Genomic DNA, 24,363 nt, shown 5'->3' on the forward strand with positions numbered 1-24,363 from the left:
CCAATTTATGCATCTTTGAATTGATTACATTGTTTCGGTGTCTTGCATTATTGTACTAGTGTTATGAGAAGTTCAAATGATAGCTAGATAGCTAGATAGTACACAAAAAAATGGCGACAGCACTCTGCGAACACCAATGGCACCTGAACACTATAAATAAATAAATAAATAAATATGCATTACTGCTAAATCTACTTACAATAGTGAGGTTCTTAGCGCACATTTTGATCAAATTGTGTGAGCCCACCCGCCACGACAATGCGACCTCTATGAGGTGGGTCCCTAATGCTGCTCATACACCCAGAACTGGGACTAAACCTACAAATATCTGGGGATGGTAGGAACCAGCATTAAACAAAATAAAATCACCCAGGGAAAAATGGGAGGAGTGCAAGATTAAAAAAGGGAGGCAGTCAATATTCCAACAAATATGCAATAAATAAGAGACAAGAAAGGTTGATCAGCACATTCCAGCAAAATGAAACAAAACGTGTATACAGGTGCAAGTACGCCTGTGACTGCAAATTTATACAGTACACAAGAAAATGGCGACAGCACTCTGCAAACACCAATGCCACCTAAACACTATAAACAAATAAATATGCATTTCTGCTGAATCTACTTACAATAGTGAGGGTTCTTAGCACACATTTTGATCAAATTGTATGAGCCCATCTGCCCTGACAAGGCGACCTCTATGAGGTGGGTCCTCATACATGCTGCTTATACACACAGAACTGGGACTAAGCCTTTATATACTTGGAGATGGTAGGAACCATTATTAAACAAATTAAAATCCACCAGGGCAGAATGCGAGGAGTGCAAGATCAAAAAATAGAGGCAGTCGCTAACCCCACAGATAGATATATCTTTATATCTCACTGTTACATTGAATTACATTGCAACATGCTAAGTAGAACTTGTCTTTCTTCAGTTGAATATGTGCCAAAGTTAATTAGTTTATTCTAGCTCATTACCTAATGCCTGATGTCTTTTTAGTAGGATTTTAGCTCCACTTAAACCTACAAACACATAGTGTTGTCTGAATTGCTGTGAGGCCTATTTCCTTGCTCTTAATGCATCAATCTGATTTTCTTTGTTGATTTGCTTTTATGATATCTGATCACTGTAACAATAAAGAAAAACTAAGGCAAGTGTATTTTCTCTATGTCATTATAATAACCCCCCCCCCCCCCCCTCCTTCCTGTGCATGTCATTTCTGTATAAGAATAAAGATTAAACACTTACTTTGGCTGGGGTTGTATTGTATACAGAGCATGTGAAATTGAGGTGATGCCCATCCCTGTGCTTTACCACCCAAAATGTTACCATTAGCCCCTTCACTGACCTTGCCCACCCTGGATACTGGCATTAACTTCTTCACTATCCTGCAATAGCAACGGATACTGGCAGTGTGTGGTGGGTGTAGGGGGCTTTTAGCAGGACCTCCTATGATCAGCTTTTCTTTGGGAATATATTTAAATGGATAGGGGCAATGAGTCTATCAAGGCCCTTTTACACGGGCCAATTATCCTGCAAACTCTCGTTCATCGGCTGATTGTATAGTTTATGCAGCGTTAAATATTATTGTTGTTGACAGCACATCTCCCTGTGAAAAGGAAGATGTGCTGGTGACATGATAGAAATGTTTGGAGACGAGCGATCGTAGTATCGATCGCTTGTCCCCATACATTACTGATAATAGCTCCTTCTGAAAGGAGAAAACGAGCGCCAATCAACGAACTGTCTCATTGATCGGCGCTCGTTGTTATGGCCAAAATGGGCCGGTGTAAATGGAACCTCGGGCTCCATTTTTGCTGTCGTTATCTTTTTTCACATAATTTTCACATACTGTATTTTTCGGACTAAAAGACGCAGTTTTTAGCAAGAATAAATCTTGCTTAAAAGTCCCTGCGTCTTATAGTCAGCAGTCAAGGGACCCGGCATCGCCAGACCCCCTGACTGCTCCTTAGTTAACTGCTTACCGACCCATGATGTGCCGGCACATTATGGAGCGGGGAGGGGATGATGTTTGGAGAGGGCTCACGCGACCGTAGCATTTATAGTGGTTTCCCATGAAGGACATTTATGACAAATCCAAAGGATATGTCATAAATGTCAGATAGATGCGTGTCCCACCTCTGGGATCCACGTCTATCTCTAGAACGGGCCCCCTAAACCCCGTTCTATCTTACCCGGCTCCGGCCACTTCACTTCCTGGTTACATGGTCGAGTTACGCAAACATCATAACTCGCTGAGCTACGCAGTTTCCGTAACTCCCATAGAATTGAATAGTAGTTATGGAAACAGCATAGCATGCTACGCTGCTTCTGTAACTGCCATTCACTACTATGGGAGTTACGGAAACAGCGTAGCTCAGCGGGTTACGCTGTTTCCTTCACTCATCCATGTATTGCAGTGTATCGTACCAGCAATCTAATGATCGCTGGTTCAAGTCCCATAGGGGAACTAATAAAATGTGTAAAAAAAAAAAAAAGTTAGATCAATTTTCAAGAGTGCAAACATTTTATAAAAGTAAAAAAAAAAACCTTTTCCCATTTTTCCCCAGCACAATGTAAAAATAAAAAAATAATAAAAAAAATGGTATCGCTGCATCCGTAAAAGTCTGAAACTATTACAATGTAGCATTATTTGCCTCACACAGTGAACGGAGAAAAAAAATATATAAATGTAAAACCCCAGAATCGTTGTCTTTTGGTTACCATAGCGCTAAAAAGAATGAAATAAAAAGTGATCAAAAAATCGTATGTACCAAAAAAAAGGTACTAATAAAAAACTACAGCTCGTCCAGCAAAAAATAAGCCCTGACATCGCTCAAACGATGAAGTTATGGCTCTCAGAATGTGATGAAACTGAACAAATATTTTTTTTCAACCAATAGTTTTTTCTTTGTAAAAGAAATAAAATATTAAATTTTTTCCTATTTTCTGTTGTCTAAAACCTGGGTGCATCTTATAGTCAGGTGCGTCTTATAGTCCGAAAAATACGGTAATTAATTTTTTTCCCTAAAGCATTTTAGCGCTTTTTCACGGCCTTCCTGTTTTAGTTTTAATTCTTTCTTTTTATCATTTATTGACCCCTTTACATTTCATTTATCCACACTGGTTTTCTCCTGTTTCTTTCCCTTTTATCACTTTAGGTTATGTACTTTTCCCAATGAAAATTTAAGATGCTTTTAAAAATATCCCATTTGGTATCTGTACACTTATATTTGAGGACATGGTCCCAGTCAATGAGGTTAATTTCAGCGTCTTCCTGTAGTGCAGTGTTTTTGCGGCTCCTCGACAAAACATTCTATTAAAAGTCAAGTGGAAATTTATTACGTTATGGTCACTATTTTCCAGGTGCCCACCAACCTGCACTTTAATGTTAATGTTAAGTCCAAACACGGGAGAGTTCGGTCCTGCACCAGTTGGTAAATGTAATTATCGTTAGTGATTGACAGAAAACTGTTTCCTTTATGAGATCCACAAGTTTTAGTTTCCCAATTTATATCTGGGTAGTTGAAGTCACCCATAATAACAACCTCATTGTGATTTGATGCCTCATCTATTGGCTTTACCAGAATATTTTCTGTGGATTCGGTTATATTTGGTGGCTTATAGCAAAACCCCTAACAGTATTTAATTATGGTTTTTGCCTTCATGTATTTCTACCCATAGATACTCCACATTGTCAAAGGCCTTGAATAGGTCAAAACGTCCCCTTTAAAATTGCCTACCTAAAAGTCCATTACCTGGAATAAAGCATTTTTGAAAAATCCATTTCTACATTTCAGTGCTTTCTTTGAGTGCTAAAGGTTTCTTCTATGGATCTATACTGCCCATATATGGCAGTGATGTCAGGGGCTTTTCAACTACATTGTCCCCAGACAGAGCATGGGAAGTGCTCTGGACCTGGACTGTGGGACTGGAGAAGACTAGAACTCTATAGAGGAAGTTGTCATGGTAAATTTACTAAAAGAGTTTACAATGGGCCTGGTTGTCTTTTTGAGGGCAACAATATTACATGTTATAGTTACTCGATTTTTGGAGATGGGTTGACCCAGGGATTTGTTTTGATATCCATATTTGTAGTCGGTAAGAAATGTACTCCCTAATATAAGGAAAATTGTCTTTTGCCTTTTTCTGGATCAACATTGCACGATAATAGGCTGAACTGGATGGATTTATGTATTTTTTCAGCCTTGCAACTATGTTGCATGTGCTATTATGTGTCTAATAAGGTGTCCAACATGACAGTTTGATAGAATTCCTACTATCCAATGAAACATATACATGTTGATTTCAGTTGAAACCCCGAAACTCGAATAGCATTTACCTTGTGGGGACTGGCAAACTGAAAAGGAATGTCCCAGTTGGATTACCCCCATAATTGTTTACCTTTTTCTATGTTGATTGTGTATGCTATATTAGCAATTCCACATCTTTGAATTGCTATACTTGTGAAGGATATTGGTTAAGCTCTGAATTAAGCAATTAGGTATTTCATCATACCAATGTGCTTTGCAATATTTCTCAATTGTATTACAGATTATAATATACTGTACCCATTTTAATGCTGTCGAAACTACATATACATTTTGCATCACTGTTTTCTTACGTTTGTTCATTTCCTCTGTTCAGATGTTCTCATCTCCTGTTTACATGACCAATTCCTGGCATGCGTCTCCTGACACATCAGTTAAACCATATTTCTTTAGAAACGGCTATAGGCTGCTGGCTTGTATTCACAAAGTCATGTCTGTTTTTTATTACAGTGAAGTTACAGAACAATTACTATTTTTATATTTGCCCATTATTTCTTTAAAATTCCCCAGAGCTTAACTAGGAAGTTAAGTGAATTTTTTTTACAGTAAAAATTATATCATCATAAAATACTATCATCATAGTGTTGTGGTTTTTAATATGGAACAGTGAATGCAAAGTTTTAAAAACAACAAAAACATAAATACTGTTTTTTGTTTTTTTTTCATTCTTAATGCCCAGAATTCTGTAACATTGAATGCTTTGCTTTAAATTGCTGTGAATTATTATTTTTTAAAATAAAGGTTAAATAGTGAAAATGTTAATTATTCATTAAGGGGTTCTTTAGACTCATCGGTTATATGTGAATTAAGACAAAAAACAAACAAACTGATAGACTCTAGTATGTCTACGTTTGTCTGCTGCTGGACATCATAGGATCTGTTGTGACAGAACATAGGCCCACAGGAGAACTCTCCTACAGACTATATGACAGTATATCCTTTACACAATATCCCTGCACAATGATGAAAACCCTGATAGTACTGCTTCCCTGTTTCTCCTTCTAAATTATGTACAGTAGACACAGATATTACTGCCTCCCTGTCTCTTCATGTAAATTATGTAGACACAGATAGTACTGACTCTCTGTCTTTCCAGTAAATGATGTAGACATACAGTAGACAGTACTGCCTCCCTGTGTTTCCCTGTAAATAATGTAGATACAGATAGTACTGACTCTCTGTCTCTCCCTGTAAATATATAGACTAGATAGTACTGCCTCCCGATCTTTCACTGTAAATGATGTACGGATGTAGCCATCTTTATCTTGACTCTGATAACTTCCTGCAGCGTGATAGCACACAACAAAAGCCATTGAAAAGTCATTGAAAAAGTCAAGATAAAGGATCTTGCCACTGTGTATTTAATGCGTTAAAAGTCAAGGTAAAGATGGCTATATCTGTAGGCACAGATAGTACTGCCATCCCACCACTCCCGGTTTATTATCCTGCTATAAGAACACCAAAAACCAAATAAGACAGAAGGGAATTTTTCTCATCTTTGGGTAAAATTTGCTTCCTAACTCCAACTATAGCAATTAGAATAAAATTCCTGGAACAGCCCATCTCTAGTAATCTAGTAACCATAACTTGTAATATTATTACACTCGAAATGCATCCAGACCCCTTTTAAAATCTTTTATTGAATTAGCACGATAACTTCCTCTGGCCCAGGGTATAATAGTATCACTGCTCTTACAGTTTTAATTTTTCATAACGGAATTTAAGAACTTTTTCTCTAATATTGAAGAATAATAGGAGATGTTTACCGTGAGTTTTTCTCATGTGAAGCCATTTAATATTCTGTTGAGCTGTATTTGTAGTTATCTTAGACTAGTAGTTCCTTGATTTGGTCAACCACTGGATGTGGAGAACCACTAATGTCAGCAACTGTGACAGCAACTTACTCCGTAATAGTAATGCTGATTTTTGTGCCATTCAAGGTTTGTAGAGCACTTGGTAATACCCACTTTGGGTACTGTCATGGTTGCTATTAGTGGTTGTTCACATTGGAAATCAAACATCTGCTGGAAAAAGTTAACTCAGAAATGATGCTACACAACATGACAACTCAGGAACTTAGATTTTTGAAGGGATCCAGGATTTTTATAGTGGCCAGCAGACCGTATTATACCTCTGCAGCATATCCTATTACCCTGTAGATAAGTGTTATCAGATATATCTATTGAATGCTTATCACCGTTCCCACCATAGAAATTGCATGCGCAACCTGAATAGGCATTTTATGGTGTTGACGGGGAGCTGAGCCATTCAACCAACAGCTGTATCATTTCTATGGCAAACTTTTGATTACAGATGGAAATGCTCCTTAAAGGGGTTATGTGCGGACCGAAAAGTATTAGCAGTGTACACTGCAAATATACATTCCGGTCCCCCGTCGCGCTGATTATGAGATTTTAATAGATTCTAATAGCGCTGGCGGGAGACCAAAAAGTCTAATGGCACAGTTTTTCTTAATGACGACACGACTCTTCGTCATGTGACCGGCCCCGCTGTACTCTCTGTAATCGCTGTGCTACTGCTACTGCTTATACATAGAGTACATTGTGGCCGGTCACACGTGTGAATTATGTATTCATTTCCTGTTGCCTATATAACACCAACATACTGTGCAGTTTTGTATAGAAATTGTCACCATTCATATCAGTATAACCTGTAAAAGAAAAATGTAGTAGCGCGTTCAGAAAGTGTACATAGCATAAATGTGTTTTACTCTCCTATACTAATTGAATTGGACAACGCTGCAATACTTTGCACAGCCGCTGCAAAACTACCGGCGTGTGCAAGTACGAACAAAAATTAAATCCATGTAAACAATGAAGAGGCTACAGCGCTCTTACAAAATCCATAGCCCCTTCAAACAACTGATCGGCTGGGAGTCAAACCCCCACCGATCTAATATTGATGGCCTATCCCAAGGATATTTCATCAATTTTAAAATACCAGGATAACCCCTTTAAGGGTGTATTCACACAATGCGGTTTTGCCACTTTTTTGCTGCGTGGCCGAAAACCACAATTGAAAAAACGCATGTGTTTTCGCCAATATTTGAAAAACCATGATAAAAACGCATGCCTTTTTGGTGCAGTTTATGGTAGCTCGCTAAACGATGTGGCTAAACGGCACCATGTGAATACACCATAATACGCTTTACTGCTTTTTACAGACCCCAAAAAAGGCCCAGACCTCAGAACAAATCCAGACCCCAAAGTGTTTCCAGACCTCAGACTCGCAGTTACTTAGTACTCTTTGCTCCTGCGGCGTGTAGTCCTCATCACTCCCGAGGGCTACCACAAACACTGTCCTGACGCCAGTGCCAAAAACGGAAGAGTTCTTCTATCTCCAGGATTAAGGACACCGCACCCAGGAGACTTGCCTGCTTTTCCGGGAATCAGTGAGGACTACCCTTTTTTCAGCAGTCTTCTGGAAATTCTGGGAAAGAAGGCAAATATGTAAACCTTTTATTAACAAATAACTTATTCATGGTTTACAAAACTGAAATGAAAGAACTCTAGTTTCTGTTAATATTGCCGCCTGCCTATGATTACGATTCATGTTACTAAAAGGGGTTTTCAGATTTTTGCCATATTCAAGCTATTATGTTGCTGTCAGTGAATGAGAACACTCTTGTTTACATTCAGAGACTATAAACAGTACATACCTAGTCCTGCTCTTATCTGAGAATTGGATACAATTGTATCCAGTCCAGGCAATGCTCTGTGAGCTAGACAGTCTGGGCACAAGGAAAACTACCAAAGAGATTTGTGCTGCTGCTAATGTATTTTGTTCACAGAGAATTGCCTAGTTTAAATTTTCTAAAACACAAAAAAATTATAATTCACTGCCAGCAAACAAATATCTTTATAATAGAGAGGAGTTAAAATACAAAGTATATTAAAAAGTTGTATAACTCTTTATTTATATAGTGATTAAAGGGATTTTCCCATCAGAGACGTTTATGACATATCCACGGGATATGTCATAAATGTCAGATAGTTGCGGGTCCCATCTCTTTGACCCACACCTATCTATAGAACGGGGCCCCCTAAACCCCGTTATACTACTCTGTGATGTGGCTGAATCGTGTGATTTCCGTGACAACCCATAGAACGAAATTGTAGTTACGGAAACAGCGTAGCTGGCATGCTACACTGTTTCCGTAATTGCAATTCACTACTATGGGCTACGCTGTTTCCGTAAGTCCCATAGAACTAAATGGTAGTTACAGAAACATCGTAGCTCGCATGCTAAGCTACTTCCGTAACTGCCATTCACTACTATGGGAGTTACGGAAACAGCCTAGCTCAGCGAGTTACGCTGTTTCCGTAATTCGTGGTCGGGAATCACACTCTTCAACCACAACACAGAGCAGTAGAACGGGGTTTAGGATATGTGGATATGTCATAAATGTCTCTGATGGGAAAACCTGTAAAACCCCTTTAATTCTTTTTTATTTCCACAGTTTGTGGTCACATTTTATTCCCGTTCATTAAAAAAAAGTAATATATATATATCATGTCAAAATAGCACACTTTGAAAGTGTAAAACAAAATATGTACACTGAATAAAATAATACAAAGCAAATTTCATTGTCTGCCAAATCAATCCAAACTAACGTTGCTGGGAAATTTTGATGCAGATTCAACAAATATTGTTGCAAACATTTAGCAATTCAGTTGATACATAGAAACATCTGTGTGAAAAAGTACGCGAAAATGGTGTGACAGAATCCTGCATTTCATATACACATATATATTAATATATACAGTGTATATATATATATATATATATATATATATATATATATATATATATATATATATACACTACCGTTCAAAAGTTTGGGGTCACACAGACAATTTTGTGTTTTCAATGAAAACTCACACTTATATTTATCAAAAGAGTTGCAAAATGACTAGAAAATATAGTCAATACATTGACAAGGTTACAAATAATGATTTTTATTTGAAATAATAATTTTCTCCTTCAAACTTTGCTTTCGTCAAAGAATGCTCCATTTGCAGCAATTAAAGCATTGCAGGCCTTTGGCATTCTAGCTGTTAATTTGCTGAGGTAATCGGGAGAAATTTCACCCCATGCTTCCAGAAGCCCCTCCCACAAGTTGGATTGGCTTGATGGGCACTTCTTGCGTACCATACGGTCAAGCTGCTCCCACAACAGCTCTATGGTGTTGAGATCTGGGGACTGCGCTGGCCACTCCATTACAGATAGAATATCAGCTGCCTGCTTCTTCCCTAAATAGTTCTTGCATAATTTGGAGGTGTGCTTTGGGTCATTGTCCTGTTGTAGGATGAAATTGGCTCCAATCAAGCGCTGTCCACAGGGTATTGCATGGTGTTGCAAAATGGAGTGATAGCCTTCCTTATTCAAAATCCCTTTTACCTTGTACAAATCTCCCACTTTACCAGCACCAAAGCAACCCCAGACCATCACATTACCTCCACCATGCTTGACAGATGGTGTCAGGCACTCTTCCAACATCTTTTCAGTTGTTCTGCGTCTCACAAATGTTCTTCTGTGTGATCCAAACACCTCAAACTTCGATTCGTCTGTCCATAACACTTTTTTCCAATCTTCCTCTGTCCAATGTCTGTGTGCTTTTGCCCATATTAATCTTTTCCTTTTATTAGCCAGTCTCAGAAATGGCTTTTTCTTTGCCACTCTGCCCTGAAAGCCAGCATCCCGGAGTCGCCTCTTCACTGTAGACGTTGACACTGGCGTTTTGCGGGTACTATTTAATGAAGCTGTCAGTTGAGGACCTGTGAGGCGTCTATTTCTCAAACTAGAGACTCTAATGTACTTGTCTTGTTGCTCAGTTGTGCAGCGGGGCCTCCCACTTCTCTTTCTACTCTGGTTAGAGCCTGTGTGTGCTGTCCTCTGAAGGGAGTAGTACACACCGTTGTAGGAAATCTTCAGTTTCTTGGCAATTTCTCGCATGGAATAACCTTCATTTCTAAGAACAAGAATAGACTGTCGAGTTTCACATGAAAGCTCTCTTTTTCTAGCCATTTTGAGAGTTTAATCGAACCCACAAATGTAATGCTCCAGATTCTCAACTAGCTCAAAGGAAGGTCAGTTTTATAGCTCCTCTAAACAGCAAAAGTGTTTACAGCGGTGCTAACATAATTGCACAAGGGTTTTCAAGTGTTTTCTAATCATCCATTAGCCTTCTAACACAGTTAGCAAACACAATGTACCATTAGAACACTGGAGTGATGGTTGCTGGAAATGGGCCTCTATACACCTATGTAGATATTGCATTAAAAACCAGACGTTTGTAGCTAGAATAGTCATTTAGCACATTAACAATGTATAGAGTGTATTTCTGATTAATTTAATGTTATCTTCATTGAAAAAAACTGTGCTTTTCTTTAAAAAATAAGAAAATTTCTAAGTGACCCTAAACTTTTGAACGGTAGTGTGTGTATATATATATACATATATATATATATATATATATATATATATACACACACACACACACACACATATATATATATTTTATGCTACGACAATAAATCTCTGGTTTATTTCCCATGATTCAAGTTTTCTGGAACAATTATATTATTATGTTATATGGGTTTGGCTAATTTCTTCATACCATGACATTACAAGCGTGATTAAGTAATTAAAGTTTTAACTGCAATCATGTTTAGTGTCTCAGAATTTACTCTGAAATAAACATGCCCCCTAAACAATGCTAGTGGTTGCTTCTTCGTTTTACTACATGCACACGACCATTGTTTTCGCCAGTGTCCTATCTGTTTTTTCTTTGGATAGCACACTGACCCTTTAATTTCTGTGGCCCCATGCACATGGCTGTGGTTTTCATAAATCTGTGTGTGGGCCGTGGGACCTCGCTGCAAATCTCAGAGCAGGTCTTATTCCTGTCTGTTTTTGTGACTCAATTTCACCCCTTCAAGTGCATAGAAACATGAAAACCACAGATAGCACACGGATGCCATCTGTACACTGTCCATTTTTTGCGAATCCCTTGTTTACTGACTGCAAAATACAAATGGTCTTGTGCATGTAGCCGTAATAAATTACTGTATAGGAGGTATCAGAGCCTTGATACAAATTATTTTTGCATGAGTCCTAGGCAGAGAGGAAACGCCAGTACTTGTCATGTGCATCTTTTGATCTAATCACATGATGAGTAGAGTTGCTAATAAGCGGTACGTGAATGTAGAATAGGACATTTACAGCAAAGTCTTTGTGGTTCCAGTTTTCTATGCAGAACCATTTACATAATTAAAATAGTTAGGGCATGTTCAGACTTGGCGGAATTCTGCAGACACTGTCCGCATCAATGCCGCACATAATCCGTGTTGCAGATTCCGTTGCAGATTTGGCTAAAATGTTAAGTAAAATGCTGCGGATATGTCGTTGCGGATTCAGGTGCAGATCACACCCTGCTTTCTTTCAAACATTCCATCCCAGTCTGGCTATAGACCTCGACACAAATAGGTTCAGCCAGAATGATGAAATATCCTGTTCCTGAAAGCAAACTGTCTGCTGCGGATTTCCAATGCGGACTGTCCGCAGCGGAATTCCACAGCAATTCCGCCCCTTCTGAACGTACCCTTAAACTCTATCATTGTCTAGAGAAGTGCTTCCCAGACTGCGAGACTCCTCCCAGTTATTGCAGGTATGTGGACCCACTGGGGCACTCCGTCGTACTGGAGTAGCTGCTGATCAACAGAGTCTGTGATAGTCAGTAATGCTAAAGTACCTGGAAGTTCAGAAGTGGGTAAATGCCAGACTGTCAGTGGGAAGCAAGCCTGTGCAGAATGATAAAGTGAGGCTAGGGCTCCGGACAGGAGTAGTGCAGTCGTCTCGGACACTGGACTTGGCTAGGACACCGGACTGGAGTAGTGCAGTCGTCTCGGACACTGGACTTGGCTAGGACACCGGACAGGAGTAGTGCAGTCGTCTCGAACACTGGACTTGGCTAGGAAACTGGTCTGGAGTAGTGCAGTAGTCTCGGGCACTCGGTTTGGCACGGGCACCGGACACAGATAGTAAAGATGTCTCAAAGACTCGGTTTGGTGCGGGCACCGGACACAGATGGTGAAGTAATCTCGAACACTTGGTTTGGGCATTGGAACTAAACACAGATACTGGATACGGGAAACAGGATACAGGATACAGCTAAGGATACATTTGCAAGACAAATGTAGGGAAGAGACAACATTGCTCAGGCAAAGTGTAAGTGGGCAGAGTCCTTTATAAAGTCCCGGGGGTGTAGGGATTAGACAGGGACTAAGTTGCAGGTGCCCTAGGAGTCACAGCAATAGGAGCGAGCAGTGTGTTCAGGCGTCTGGAGGAGGAGACACAGGCAAGTCCTGAGAGGCCTGCGGTTTGGGCTGCCGGTAAGTGGGGAATTCTGGCGGTCAGTGACCATGGGCAATAAAGTGTTACGTAACAAAGTAACATCCACATGAATGCCAGGATCCAAGGTTACCCAGCAGAACACTGCCCAGAGCATCACACTGCCAGCACTAACTTTTTCAGCAATTGTTTTTGCTAAAGTAGCTCTTCTGTGGGATTGGATCAGACGGGCTAGCCTTCACACCCCATGCGCATCAATGAGCCTTGAGCGGCCATAACCAGGGGGGTAACTCGGAAAGACTGGGTCCCATAGCAAACCCCCGTCCCACAACCGACACCCCCACAACCCCTGCCCTCACAACAATAAACATTTATCAGTTCTGTGTGCAATGTAAAAATACAGTTAGTCTGCCAAGTTGTAGATTATCTACCTTCCCCTTATTTTATGAGATTCCATTAATAAACATCCCACAGTCCTCCTGTAGATACTGACACACACGCACACACACACACACACACACCCTTTTAGATAGTGCCACACTGATTCCCGTAGATAGTGATGTCACGTTGGGTTTGTGGACCCACTGGGCCATACGGCCTTGGCGGTATGGCAGCTGGCCAACAGGGAGCAGGTCTAAGTCTATAGTTCGTATAGGGCACCTGTGGCAGCTCGGACAGTAGCAAGGTAGGCTCGGCTAGAACTAGGCAGCAGGCAGACGTCAGGCGTGGAATACAGCACGGCAGGATTTTGGCTCAGCACAGTACTCAACCAGGATAGTACAGAATGCAGGGAACAGGAACAGGAACACACTAGGAGGCCATCACATAGACAAACTTAGGAAACAACAACAATGCTCAGGCATAGAAGCAAGGGCCTGAACCCTTCTTATAGTTCAGGAACTCACGGGTTCAAAGTTCATCAAAGTCTGGTGCGCGCGGTGCCCCTTTAAGAGCGGACACGAGCGTGCGTGCGCACCCTACGGTATCCGGCTGAGGTGAGTGGAAGTGAGCGCTGGCGACTCCTGAGGAGGAGGCTGGGGCCAGCGCTTGCCGACTCATGGCTGCGGCTGTCAGGGGGAGATTGGAGCTGACGGCCCGCAGGCACGGATATGACAAGGGCCACACAGCCAGCCCCTCTTGTAGATAGTGCCACAAAGCCCCCCTGTAGATAGTGCCACACAGCTCCATCTTGTAGATAGTGCCACACAGCCCCCTGTAGGTAGTCCCACACAGCCCCTTCTTGTAGATAGTGCCACACAGCCCCTTTTTGTAGATCGTGCCACACAGCCCCTTCTTGTAGATAGTGCCACACACTCACCCAGTAGATAGTGCCCCACAGCCCCCCATTGTAGATTTGTAGATAGTGCCATACAGCCCCCCTTGTAGATGGTGCCCCACAGCCCCCCCTTGTAGATAGTGCCTACCAAACAAATAAAAAAGTAATTGTGCACACCTAGCCCTGTTCCCCTGATGAACAGAGCTGTTCCACAGCCTCCATAGCAGCCTATGAGACGCAGCAACGAGACCTTTGCATAAGCCGGCGTGATCTAGTGATGTCATCCTGCCCCCCTGCACAGGGATCCTGTCCCAGCTCCTTATAGACTGACGGCCCAATGTGGCTTGTAGTCTAATGAATGGCAGGGCAGGAAGCTAGCTTTCTGCTCCGCTATAGTATTCAATCGTATCTGTGTCCTGAGGACGCAGATTCAATTGAATGTGGCAGTCGCTCGGGACCCTGGATGCCCGATGCTAGCAATGCCACCGGGCATTAGGGAGCCCGTGCCGCTCGGCAAATGAATGTTATGGGGCAGCATGGGCCTCTTCATGCCATGCGCCCTGTAGTAGCCGATATGGCTGCAATAATGCTAGTTCTGCCACATCTCATGACCCTGTCATCTGTGTCCTGGTTATTTCTTTTGACCACTTTTGGTAGGTACTAACCACTGCTTACTGGGCATACCACACAAGACCTGCTGTGTTGAAGATGCTCTAACCCAGAAATCTAACCATCACATTTTGACCATTGTCAAAGTCGATGAGATGCTTAGGCTGGATTCACACGAGGTCATTACGTCCGTAATTGACGGCCGTATTTCGGCCGCAAGTCCCGGACCGAACACAGTGCAGGGAGCCGGGCTCCTAGCATCATACTTATGTACGATGCTAGGAGTCCCTGCCTCGCTGCCGGACAACTGTACGATGCTGGGACTCCTAGCATCGTATATAAGAATGATGCTAGGAGCCCGGCTCCCTGCACTGTGTTCGGTCCGGGACTTGCGGCCAAAATTCGTCCGTTATTTACGGACGTAATGACCTCGTGTGAATCCAGCCTTATGCTTGCTAATTTTTCCTGCTTTTAACACATCAATTTCAAGAACTCAGGCCTCATGCACATGAACGTATTTTTTTCCCTCCCGTAAGTACTGGCGTAAATACGGGTCCGGTGTCACACGTATTCGATCCATTTTGCACCAGTATTTACGGACCCGTGCCCGTAAATACGGTTCTGGTGTCACCAGTATTCCACCCGTATTTACGGGCACGTTTTCGATGCAAAATTGCACTGCACTAATCGGCAGCCCCTTCTCTCTATCAGTGCAGGATAGAGAGAAGGGGCAGCCCTTTCCGAGGTAAAAGTAAAAGAAATTCATACTTACTCGGCCGTTGCCTTGGTGACGTGTCCCTCTCTTGACATCCAGCCCGACATCCCTGGATGACGCGGCAGTCCATGTGACCGCTGCAGCATGTGATTGGCCTGTGATTGGCTGCAGCGGTCATATGGGCTGAAACGTCATCCAGGGATGTCGGGCCGGATGTCGAGAGGGACGCGTCACCAAGGCAACGGCAGGGAGACCGGACTGGAGGAAGAAGCAGGAAGTTCTCGGTAAGTATGAACGTCTTTTTTTTTTTTTTACAGGTTGCTCTATATTGTGATCGGAATTCACTGTCCAGGGTGCTGAAAGAGTTACTGCCGATCAGTTAACTGTTTCAGCACCCTGGACAGTGACTATTTACTGACGGAGCCTAGCAACGCTGCCGTAATGGCGGGTGCACATATGTAGCCACCCGTGATTACGGGAGCTCCATAGACTTCTATGGGCTGCCCGTGCCGTTATTACGGCCTGAAATAGGACATGTTCTATCTTTTTCAACGGCACGGGCACCTTTCCGTAAGAAAACGGGAAGGTACCAGTGGCTAATAGAAGTCTATGAGCCCGTTTTATATATATATATATATATATATATATATATATATATATAATATCTAGTTTTAGATTGCATTACTGCTATAATTTTTATACTTTAAATCTCGGGTTCTTAGTGCACATTTTGATGACCTCGTTCACATGGGTCCCTACTCTAAACATTATATCTGGACATTATTAGACTTAACTCTCTCTCTATCGTGCCTCAACCCACAAATTATATTCAGGACCAGCTTTATACTGTACCTACTTAATATATCCTGACATAGGAGCCAAGTTCAGTGATATGGTTCTTAACCCAGTTCCTTCTTAGGACCTGTTCACACTGAGTTTTTTTGACACATTTTTTGACACAGAAACCGCGTCGGAAAACCCGGCAAAAAACGGCCGAAAATGCCTACCATTGATTTCAATGGGAGGCAGACGAGTTTTTTTTCCGCGAGCGCTAAAAAATGCTTGCGGTAAAAAGAAGCGACATGCTCTATGTTCGGGCGTTTACACCTCTGATCTCCCATTAACATCAATGGGAGGTAGAGAAAGTGTATTTCGTGGCAAACGGCGTGCAGGCAGATGAAAATCTGCCTCAAAATTCCAAATGGAATTTTGAGGCAGAATTTTCTGCCTGCAAAAAACTCTGTGTGAACTCAGACTTACAATGGCATTGTTTTATTCCTGATGCCAAGTTCCTTTGATACTACGATGTTCTAGTGCCAATTATATGATTACTTTTTTGCCAATCAAACTGTGCAGTGTCTGCTGCTTAGTGTTTTGTTCTCACTATAGTAACAAATTCCAGTGGCGCTATTCTAATCCTGCTGATCCCCTCAGTCAGTGACAATGTGTAATTGATCCTGATAGTGATATTATTATATTCAAGGCCAATGCCAGTAATCTTAAAATTAGAGAAAGATGTAAAAGCTTTGGCGCTTGACCTCTGTTTTCTCCTTGTACAGTTGAAGAATGACTCATTTAACAACATATGCTGCCGGCATCAGATTTGTATAACGTAGAGTGCATTCCACCTGAAATGTGTTATTAACGTCCTCTTTCATGCTGCAGTAAATAAAAAGAAAAGACTCATGCTTGTGAAGTCTCATGCTTCAGATGTGGCGGAATTGCTGTGGAATTCCGCTGCGGACAGTCCGCAGTGGAAATCCTTTGCAGACAGTTTGTCCATTGGTTTCCACGCCTTTTTAGTTATCTTCGTGCAGACGTTGCGGAAAACTCCGCTGCGGACCATAGGCTGCGGTGCGGAATTTTCAGTCTGTTGCGGAGAAGAAGCGGAATTTCACTGCGTATTTCAGCCTGTGCAATGCAAAAACTGAAATCTGTGGCAAGTCCGCTGTGATATCTGCAACGTCTGAATTACCTGTCAAATATGCAAATGTTGCTGCAGATTCGTTGCATAATTGCCCCAAATTTGCACCAACATTTGCAGCGGAAAAATTCTGCCACGTCTGAACGTGCCCTTAGAATAAGACAGTAAGACCCTACATTCTCGAGTCTGCACAGTCACTGCTAGTCATTGGTTCACAATGGTATCTGCAACTATCAACATCTTAAGAGCTTTACATGACTTTCAAGCTAGAACATTGTTCTCCAGCTCTATTCAGGGAATGCATTTTAATACTTGCACATTAATGTTGCCCCATTTTTTTAAATATTTATAATAGAGAAGTGACATATTATAATAAAGAGTTGCTTCTTAGTACTATGTTTTTAAAAGGGGTATTTATTCAAAAGAGGAAATTCTGTGTGTGTAGTTGTGTGTATGTGTGCGTGTGTGTGTGTGTGTGTGGCATAGGTACTGTGTGTAACCACTGTTCCCACTAATTTGGGAACAGTGGTTACACTGATTTCGTATTGAGGCCAATAGAGAACGTATTAGACAGTTGGTACATAAAACGCATCAGTTATCCAATCCTTTGCGCATGTTAAACATTCAGGTTCAAACTTTGAAAAAAAATAAGCTGGTGCCAAGATCCTCCTCATGTTATCTCACGTGTCTAGGAAGCTGAGATTCAGTATTTAGTGCTGTTTGGCAGGTCATCTCAAAGCATTTATAACATGTCCCATGAAAGTTGAACTAATGTAACGACTCAATGGCCTCTAGTTGTCAATTTGGCATCCCGAAGAAATGTGCATAACCATACTAAATCCTGGAGGTCAGGGAAGTGGGTTATGTGGATCTTGGATCTGCGTAGCTGTTGGTTTTCTGGCTTTGAAGCGTTGTAAATTTTGACTTTTGTCCGTTTTACGCCGCCCTCGACAATTTGGCAAAAAAGGGGCATGCCGTCTCAAAAGGTGGTGGGGCTGCATTATCCGGACACATTTCTTGTAATTACAGTAGAAAACTGGTGAAAATGATAGTGGAAATCTACAACAGCTCCTTGCTGGTGTAGATTTCCCTTTGTGGGTGTTGCAAAGAACCAAGCGCCTCTACCGCTTAGTTTTAGCGATCGTTGGGACTCCCAGTGCTCGGACCCGCACCGATCAAAACTTCTGACATGTCACTATGTCGTGTCAAAAGTTTTTTAAAAGTTTAGTAACTTTAACTTCTTTGATGTCATTATAATGTCAATGTCAGTTCTGGTTTCTAATAATGTTTCTTTTTGTGTTTTTTTTAGTTCTGTTGATCACTTAGATAATATTTGTTCTTTTGTTCTTTTATTATTTTTTATTAGTTCCATTGATCTGAATGGGGTTGTTTCACCGACAAGCACTTAGATTTCTGCAAGCGCTATTCAGATTCATGGGACAGACGCAAACATTTCTGCAACAAATGTGCCGCGTGTGACTGTACCCTACAAATTTGCAGTGTCTAAATAAAATATAAGTTATGTTTTATCTTTTCACAGGGACAAAATTAATCTAGGACTTCGGGAATTGAGTAATGTAAAACCAGCTGGTGAAACATACATGCATGAAGGCTTTATGCTAGTAAGTTGTAAATATGGAATAGTTCTGGCCTTGTTTATACTTTATATCCATGCAAATAAAATCATATTTTACCATGTCTACCTCAATTGAAATAGTGTATGTGTAATAAGAATATTATTTCTTTGTATGAATGGCGGCTAATTTTTTTCATAAAAACTAGTATGCCCATCCATTATCACTTCTCTAGGTACGGTGCTGCTAAATGCAGTAACACTTGTTATCACAACTGAGATATGAAGAAACAGGTGTGTTTTCCCACATTGATACTGTGGTTGAGATTGTAGGCAACTGATGAAGCCTTGCAACTCTTGAATTTCCACCTTTAATCATCTTGTCATTTTTAGACCCAAAATTATATTAAGAAAGAAAGAAATTTAACAGCACAGCACATTTTTAACCCATTTAGATTGAAAACAAAAATCAAAATAAATAATATTCAAGGTTGAAAATTCACTTTACAAAAAAACTCCACTTTTATGCAACATATTTACAATTTAAATCCTAATAAAATGTTGAATAGCTTTGAAAATATTTTGTCTCACTTAGATTTTAATCATATGATGTTTTATGCGCAACATGCAGATAAAATGGCGATTTTCTACATAAGAAAATGACATATCACCTAAAATTAGTAAAAGATGAGTAAATTATTCACAAAGTTTTCCAACTATTTATGTCGATTTTAACTGGCTGGCGTTTTCCTTTGTTAGGGCATCTATGAGACTTCAGACCATTGTAAAGTCCTCCAATCAAAGACCCGTTTGTTCTCCCCTGCCGTCCAATTAAATGTGCACTTATTCAAATTTAGTTTTCACTAAATCTAGTTATTGGAGCATTTAGCATTTGTAAATGATCTAAAGTATTAAAAAAAAAGTAGCGAAAACTGTTTTTTTCATACATAGTTACATGGTTAGTGGGTTCTGAATCGGAGAGCTTACTGAAGGCTAAATTATAGCGCTCCCATTCAACGCAATCAAAATAATCCCTCTTCAGTGTGCCCATAAGCTCCTCTATCATTGTATATTTCTGGTTCTATGTATATGCACTACATAAAATAGTGGGAATTTGACTTAAAGGCTTTCTTTATCCCTTTAGTATAAATAGCAACAAAAGCCTTATTGTTCTTAGACTATTTCTGTTGAATAGTCTGATAGCAGCTGAGGCAATGGGCCAGAATACCAAGGCTCATTGGTTGTGAGTATATTATATACCCCAATAACTGCCTCATTGTGGAAGGCATAAGCTCTGAGGTTTATGCATCAATGATCCAACAGAGCTGCTGTGAGAGATTGTTTCCAATATACGGCACTTAAAAACTTTCAAAGGAAATTGTCCAGTTGTAAAGTTATCACTTTCTAGCTGAGATTTGCTGCATGAGTTACCACCTCCTTCATAAAGATGTGGGGTGCTATTGGAAAATAAAATGTATAAATAAAAAGAAGCACATTGCCTGCAAATATCCAGCTACCTTAAGAAAGCTACTATGGATTAAAACAGAGCGGTATATATAAAGGTCATTTTTAGGTTTAGCATGATTATAAGGTTTCCTCTTTCTATGAAAAGAAGCAAATGTTATCCATCTAGATATATATATTTTAAATATATATTCTATATCTAGAAAAGGCTCTAAATAGACTCTCTGACACTATTCTGGTAAGGGGTTCCCTGAGAAACACTAATCTGTATCACTGTATTTGTAACGTAAGAGAGAATCAGTTTAATAATATATTCATCTGTTGGCACGGTCCAGAACCCTATGGTGTAATCTTCTCTTAAGAGGTCCAAGACACGTTGCAAAATACAGAATTAGTCAGACCCTCTTAACATAAAATATTTGTTTGTCCAGAACACACTGATCTTTTTTGTAGTCATTGGGGAAAATAGATGAACATTTTCTTCTTATTGGTAGATGGGTAGATGCTTAGTGTGTATGTTCCATCTGATGTTCTGGAGAACGTCTACCTTCTCTGAGATGTCTTTTGCCATCATTCTATGTGGTCCTCAAATTGAAAATGTTTCTGGTGCTCTATAGTGTTTAGGGTCCAGTCTAGCATGGCATTCAATACTTTCCCTTCACATTTGTGCTTGTAGGAAGAGATATGACAATCTTTCTAAGGGCTGTATAATGGTGCCTACAGTAGTGTCCACTCAGCCAGCAGCTATTGACTGTAATACAAGCTGTAACACAGGATTAGTAAGAGATAAGTAATGTATTTACAAAGTTATTATAAAACTATAATATGGCGCTCAAAATTTAACAAATGCCTTAAACTATTGTGCAGTAACTTTGTTTTGGGAATACCTTCGCTGATGTCAATCAATCAAAAGTTCAAGACATTCTCCTCTGAAAAAAGTGCATTTCAATTTGGATATATACACATCTGGGGCAAAATAGCATAAGAGGGTAGTTTGTTTTTTTAAAGAAAATACCACACTAGTACATTTAAAAACAATCTTCTGCCCCCTAGAAAACATGCATTGAAATGAAACGTAAAGAACGTAAAGTATAATATAATATAATAATAATATTTATATATATGTCGCAACATAGAATTCAGAGTGAGCATGTACAGACAACATCAGACATTACATAGTGACAAAACGAATTTACAATTTAACCTCTTCCTGCGCCACGACATACTGTTGCTTCATGGTGAAAGAGATAATGTTTGGAGCGGGCTCACCCACTGAGCCTGCTCTGTACGTAGCGGGTCTCAGTTGTGTTTTACAGCTGAAACCCGGGAATAACAGCCAGGATCAACGATCGTGCTGCTCCTGGCTGTGATCAAGCACGATCGCAGCAAATAAGACATTACAAGCAGGGGAACCCACCTCTGATAGCTCATTGCCCCTCAACAAAGCAATTGGGGGGTGCCAATGGTTGTCATTGCAGCCCAGGGGCCTAATGAAGGCCCCTAGGGCTGCCTTTCTTCACCTCCTGTTAAGCCATGTCTCTGGCACGGTTTAACAGGAGCCTGTAAAAATTACAATACACTGCAATACATTAGTATTGTAGTGTATTGCACCAGCGATCTAACGGTACAATAGAGGGACTAATAACATGTGGAAAAAAAATGTAAATAAAGTTTTTAGCTTTGTAAAAAAAAAAATGTTAAAGTTAAAAAATAAACCCTTTTCCCATTTTTCCTCTGATGTAATGTAAAAAATAAAAAAAAAAGCTACCGAATTGGTATCGCTGCATTCGTAAAATTCCGAACTATTACACTATAGCATTATTTCATGCGCACAGTGAATGCCCTAAAAATAAAAAATATAAAACACCAGAATCGCTTTTTTTTGGCTACTTCATATCTCACAAAAAATTGAATAAAAAGTGATCACAAAGTCTCATGCAGCCCAAAATGGTACCAATAGAAACGACAGCTCATCTGCAAAAAAAATAAGCCCTCATACCGCTCAATCGATGGAAAAATAAAAAAGTTATGGCTCTCAGAATGTGGCAACAAAATACAAATTTGTTTTAACAAATAGTTTCTTCCTTGTAAAAGTAGTAAAACATAAAAAAAAACTATATACGTTTGGTATCACCATAATCGTATTCACCGGTAGAATAAAGTTAATGCACCGATTATTTATCCATAGAATTATTGTATAGTGTAATTCCCAATATCTTGGCTCAGGTACGACATTGATATGAAGTGTGTAATACAAAGTTTCCCATTTTACTTGCTCAGCTTAAATTTTTCTGCTATCAGGTCCAGGGCCACTCCTTTGAAATATTATGGTATAAAGTCAGAAAAGTTGTTTTATATAACACATTTCAATGCAATTTTGGACAAATTAGATCAGAATGATCTGTGAATCAGCAAATGTATTAGAGTCATGTGGCTTTCATTTTTTTTGTGAAATTCTAAATATAGTTGAACAGCATCTGGTGACTACGAACAGATCACAGACCACAGAGTATATTTCTGCCCCAGCTGACAGCCTGTTATCATTTAAAGTTTGGAGAAATAACGGGGAAACAAAGTTTTCACATGGTCACCATCATTTTCATATTTTGCTTCTCATGTTATCCTGCATTCTGATATGGCACTCAAATGTTCACAACTGATGAACTAATATCTAGCGCCATAATGAAAAAAAAAAAATCAAAATAGAATGCTTGCATTTTTTTTCTATTTTTTTATACATATTTGAAAACACGTTATTAAACCCACCTGGACAGACAAATTTACATTAAAGAGGCTCTGTCACCAGATTCTCAAATCCCTATCTCCTATTGCATGTGATCGGCGCTGCAATGTAGATGACAGTAACTTTTTTTTTTTTTTTAAAACGTTCATTTTTGGCCAAGTTATGAGCTATTTTATATATATGCAAATGAGGTTTGAAATGGACAACTGGGTGTTTATTTTTCGTTATGTCCAACTGGGTGTGTATTGTGTTTTTAACGTGTGTGTTTACGTGTATGATGCTGACCAATCAGTGACCAGTCAGCATCATACACTCATCTCCATTGATTTACACAGCAGCGATGTGCAGCCGCATAAACAGAGATTAACGTTAATCTAGTGTCCTGATAATGAATACACATGAAATCCAGCCTGGACGTCATGCGTATTCAGAATCCTGACACTTCTGAATCTTTTCTGTGAGATTTCCAGCAAGGGAAACGAAATGTCGCGAGATTATGGAGGTAAACGAGATTTCGTTTCCCTTGCCGCAAATCTCAAAGAAAAGAGTCAGAAGTGTCAGGATTCTGAATACACATGACGTCCAGGCTGGATTAACGTTAATCTCTGTGTCTGTGGCTGCACATCGCTGCTGTGTAAATAAATGGAGATGAGTGTATGATGCTGACTGGTCACTGATGGGTCAGCGTCATACACGTAAACACGCCCAGTTAAAAACACAATACACGCCCAGTTGGACATAACGAAAAAAAAAATGCCCAGTTGTCCATTTCAAACCTCATTTGCATATATATAAAATAGCTCATAACTTGGCCAAAAATGAACGTTTTAAAAAAAACAAAAAACTTTACTGTTATCTACATTGCAGCGCCGATCACATGCAATAGGAGATAGGGATTTGAGAATCTGGTGACAGAGCCTCTTTAAAGCACATGCCTTAATAACATTGGACTAGAAGATGCAAAAAAAAACCTAACCTACTAAACAGTCTTTAAAGCCATGATAATAGTGATTGAAAATAGCTTAAAAAAAAAATAAAAAATAAAAAAAAAAAAAAAAAATATATATAGATATATAATATAGATATATAGATATATATCATGTAAGTACCCCTTGCAGCTCTGTCTGCAGGAAACAGCAAAAACTATGAGGGAAATTTATTAAGGGTATGTTCACACGGCCTATTTTTGGCAGTTTTTTGGGGCGTAAACGCCCGAAAAACAGCCGAAAAATCGGAAGCAGAACGCCTTCAAACATCTGCCCATTGATTTCAATGGGAAAAAAGGCATTCTGTTCCGACGGGCCGTTTTTTTTACGTGGAAAAGAAGTGCAGGTCACTTCTTTGGCCGTAATAAA

The 24,363-nt window shown here is 40.1% G+C and overlaps 1 protein-coding gene across 3 annotated transcripts in view; it reads left to right on the forward strand.

Annotated features, from left to right (window-relative positions):
- Positions 1 to 24,363, forward strand: part of ANTXR2 (ANTXR cell adhesion molecule 2) — a 194,753-nt gene that overhangs the window by 27,992 nt on the left and 142,398 nt on the right. For all 3 annotated transcript variants that reach the window (XM_075861393.1, XM_075861402.1, XM_075861384.1), the window contains one exon: positions 18,769 to 18,850. In XM_075861393.1, coding sequence (XP_075717508.1) covers positions 18,769 to 18,850 — 82 coding nt within the window. The remainder of the gene's footprint in view (positions 1 to 18,768; positions 18,851 to 24,363) is intronic.

This window comes from Rhinoderma darwinii, chromosome 1 (assembly GCF_050947455.1).
Source record: "Rhinoderma darwinii isolate aRhiDar2 chromosome 1, aRhiDar2.hap1, whole genome shotgun sequence".
NCBI classification, from domain to species: domain Eukaryota; kingdom Metazoa; phylum Chordata; class Amphibia; order Anura; family Rhinodermatidae; genus Rhinoderma; species Rhinoderma darwinii.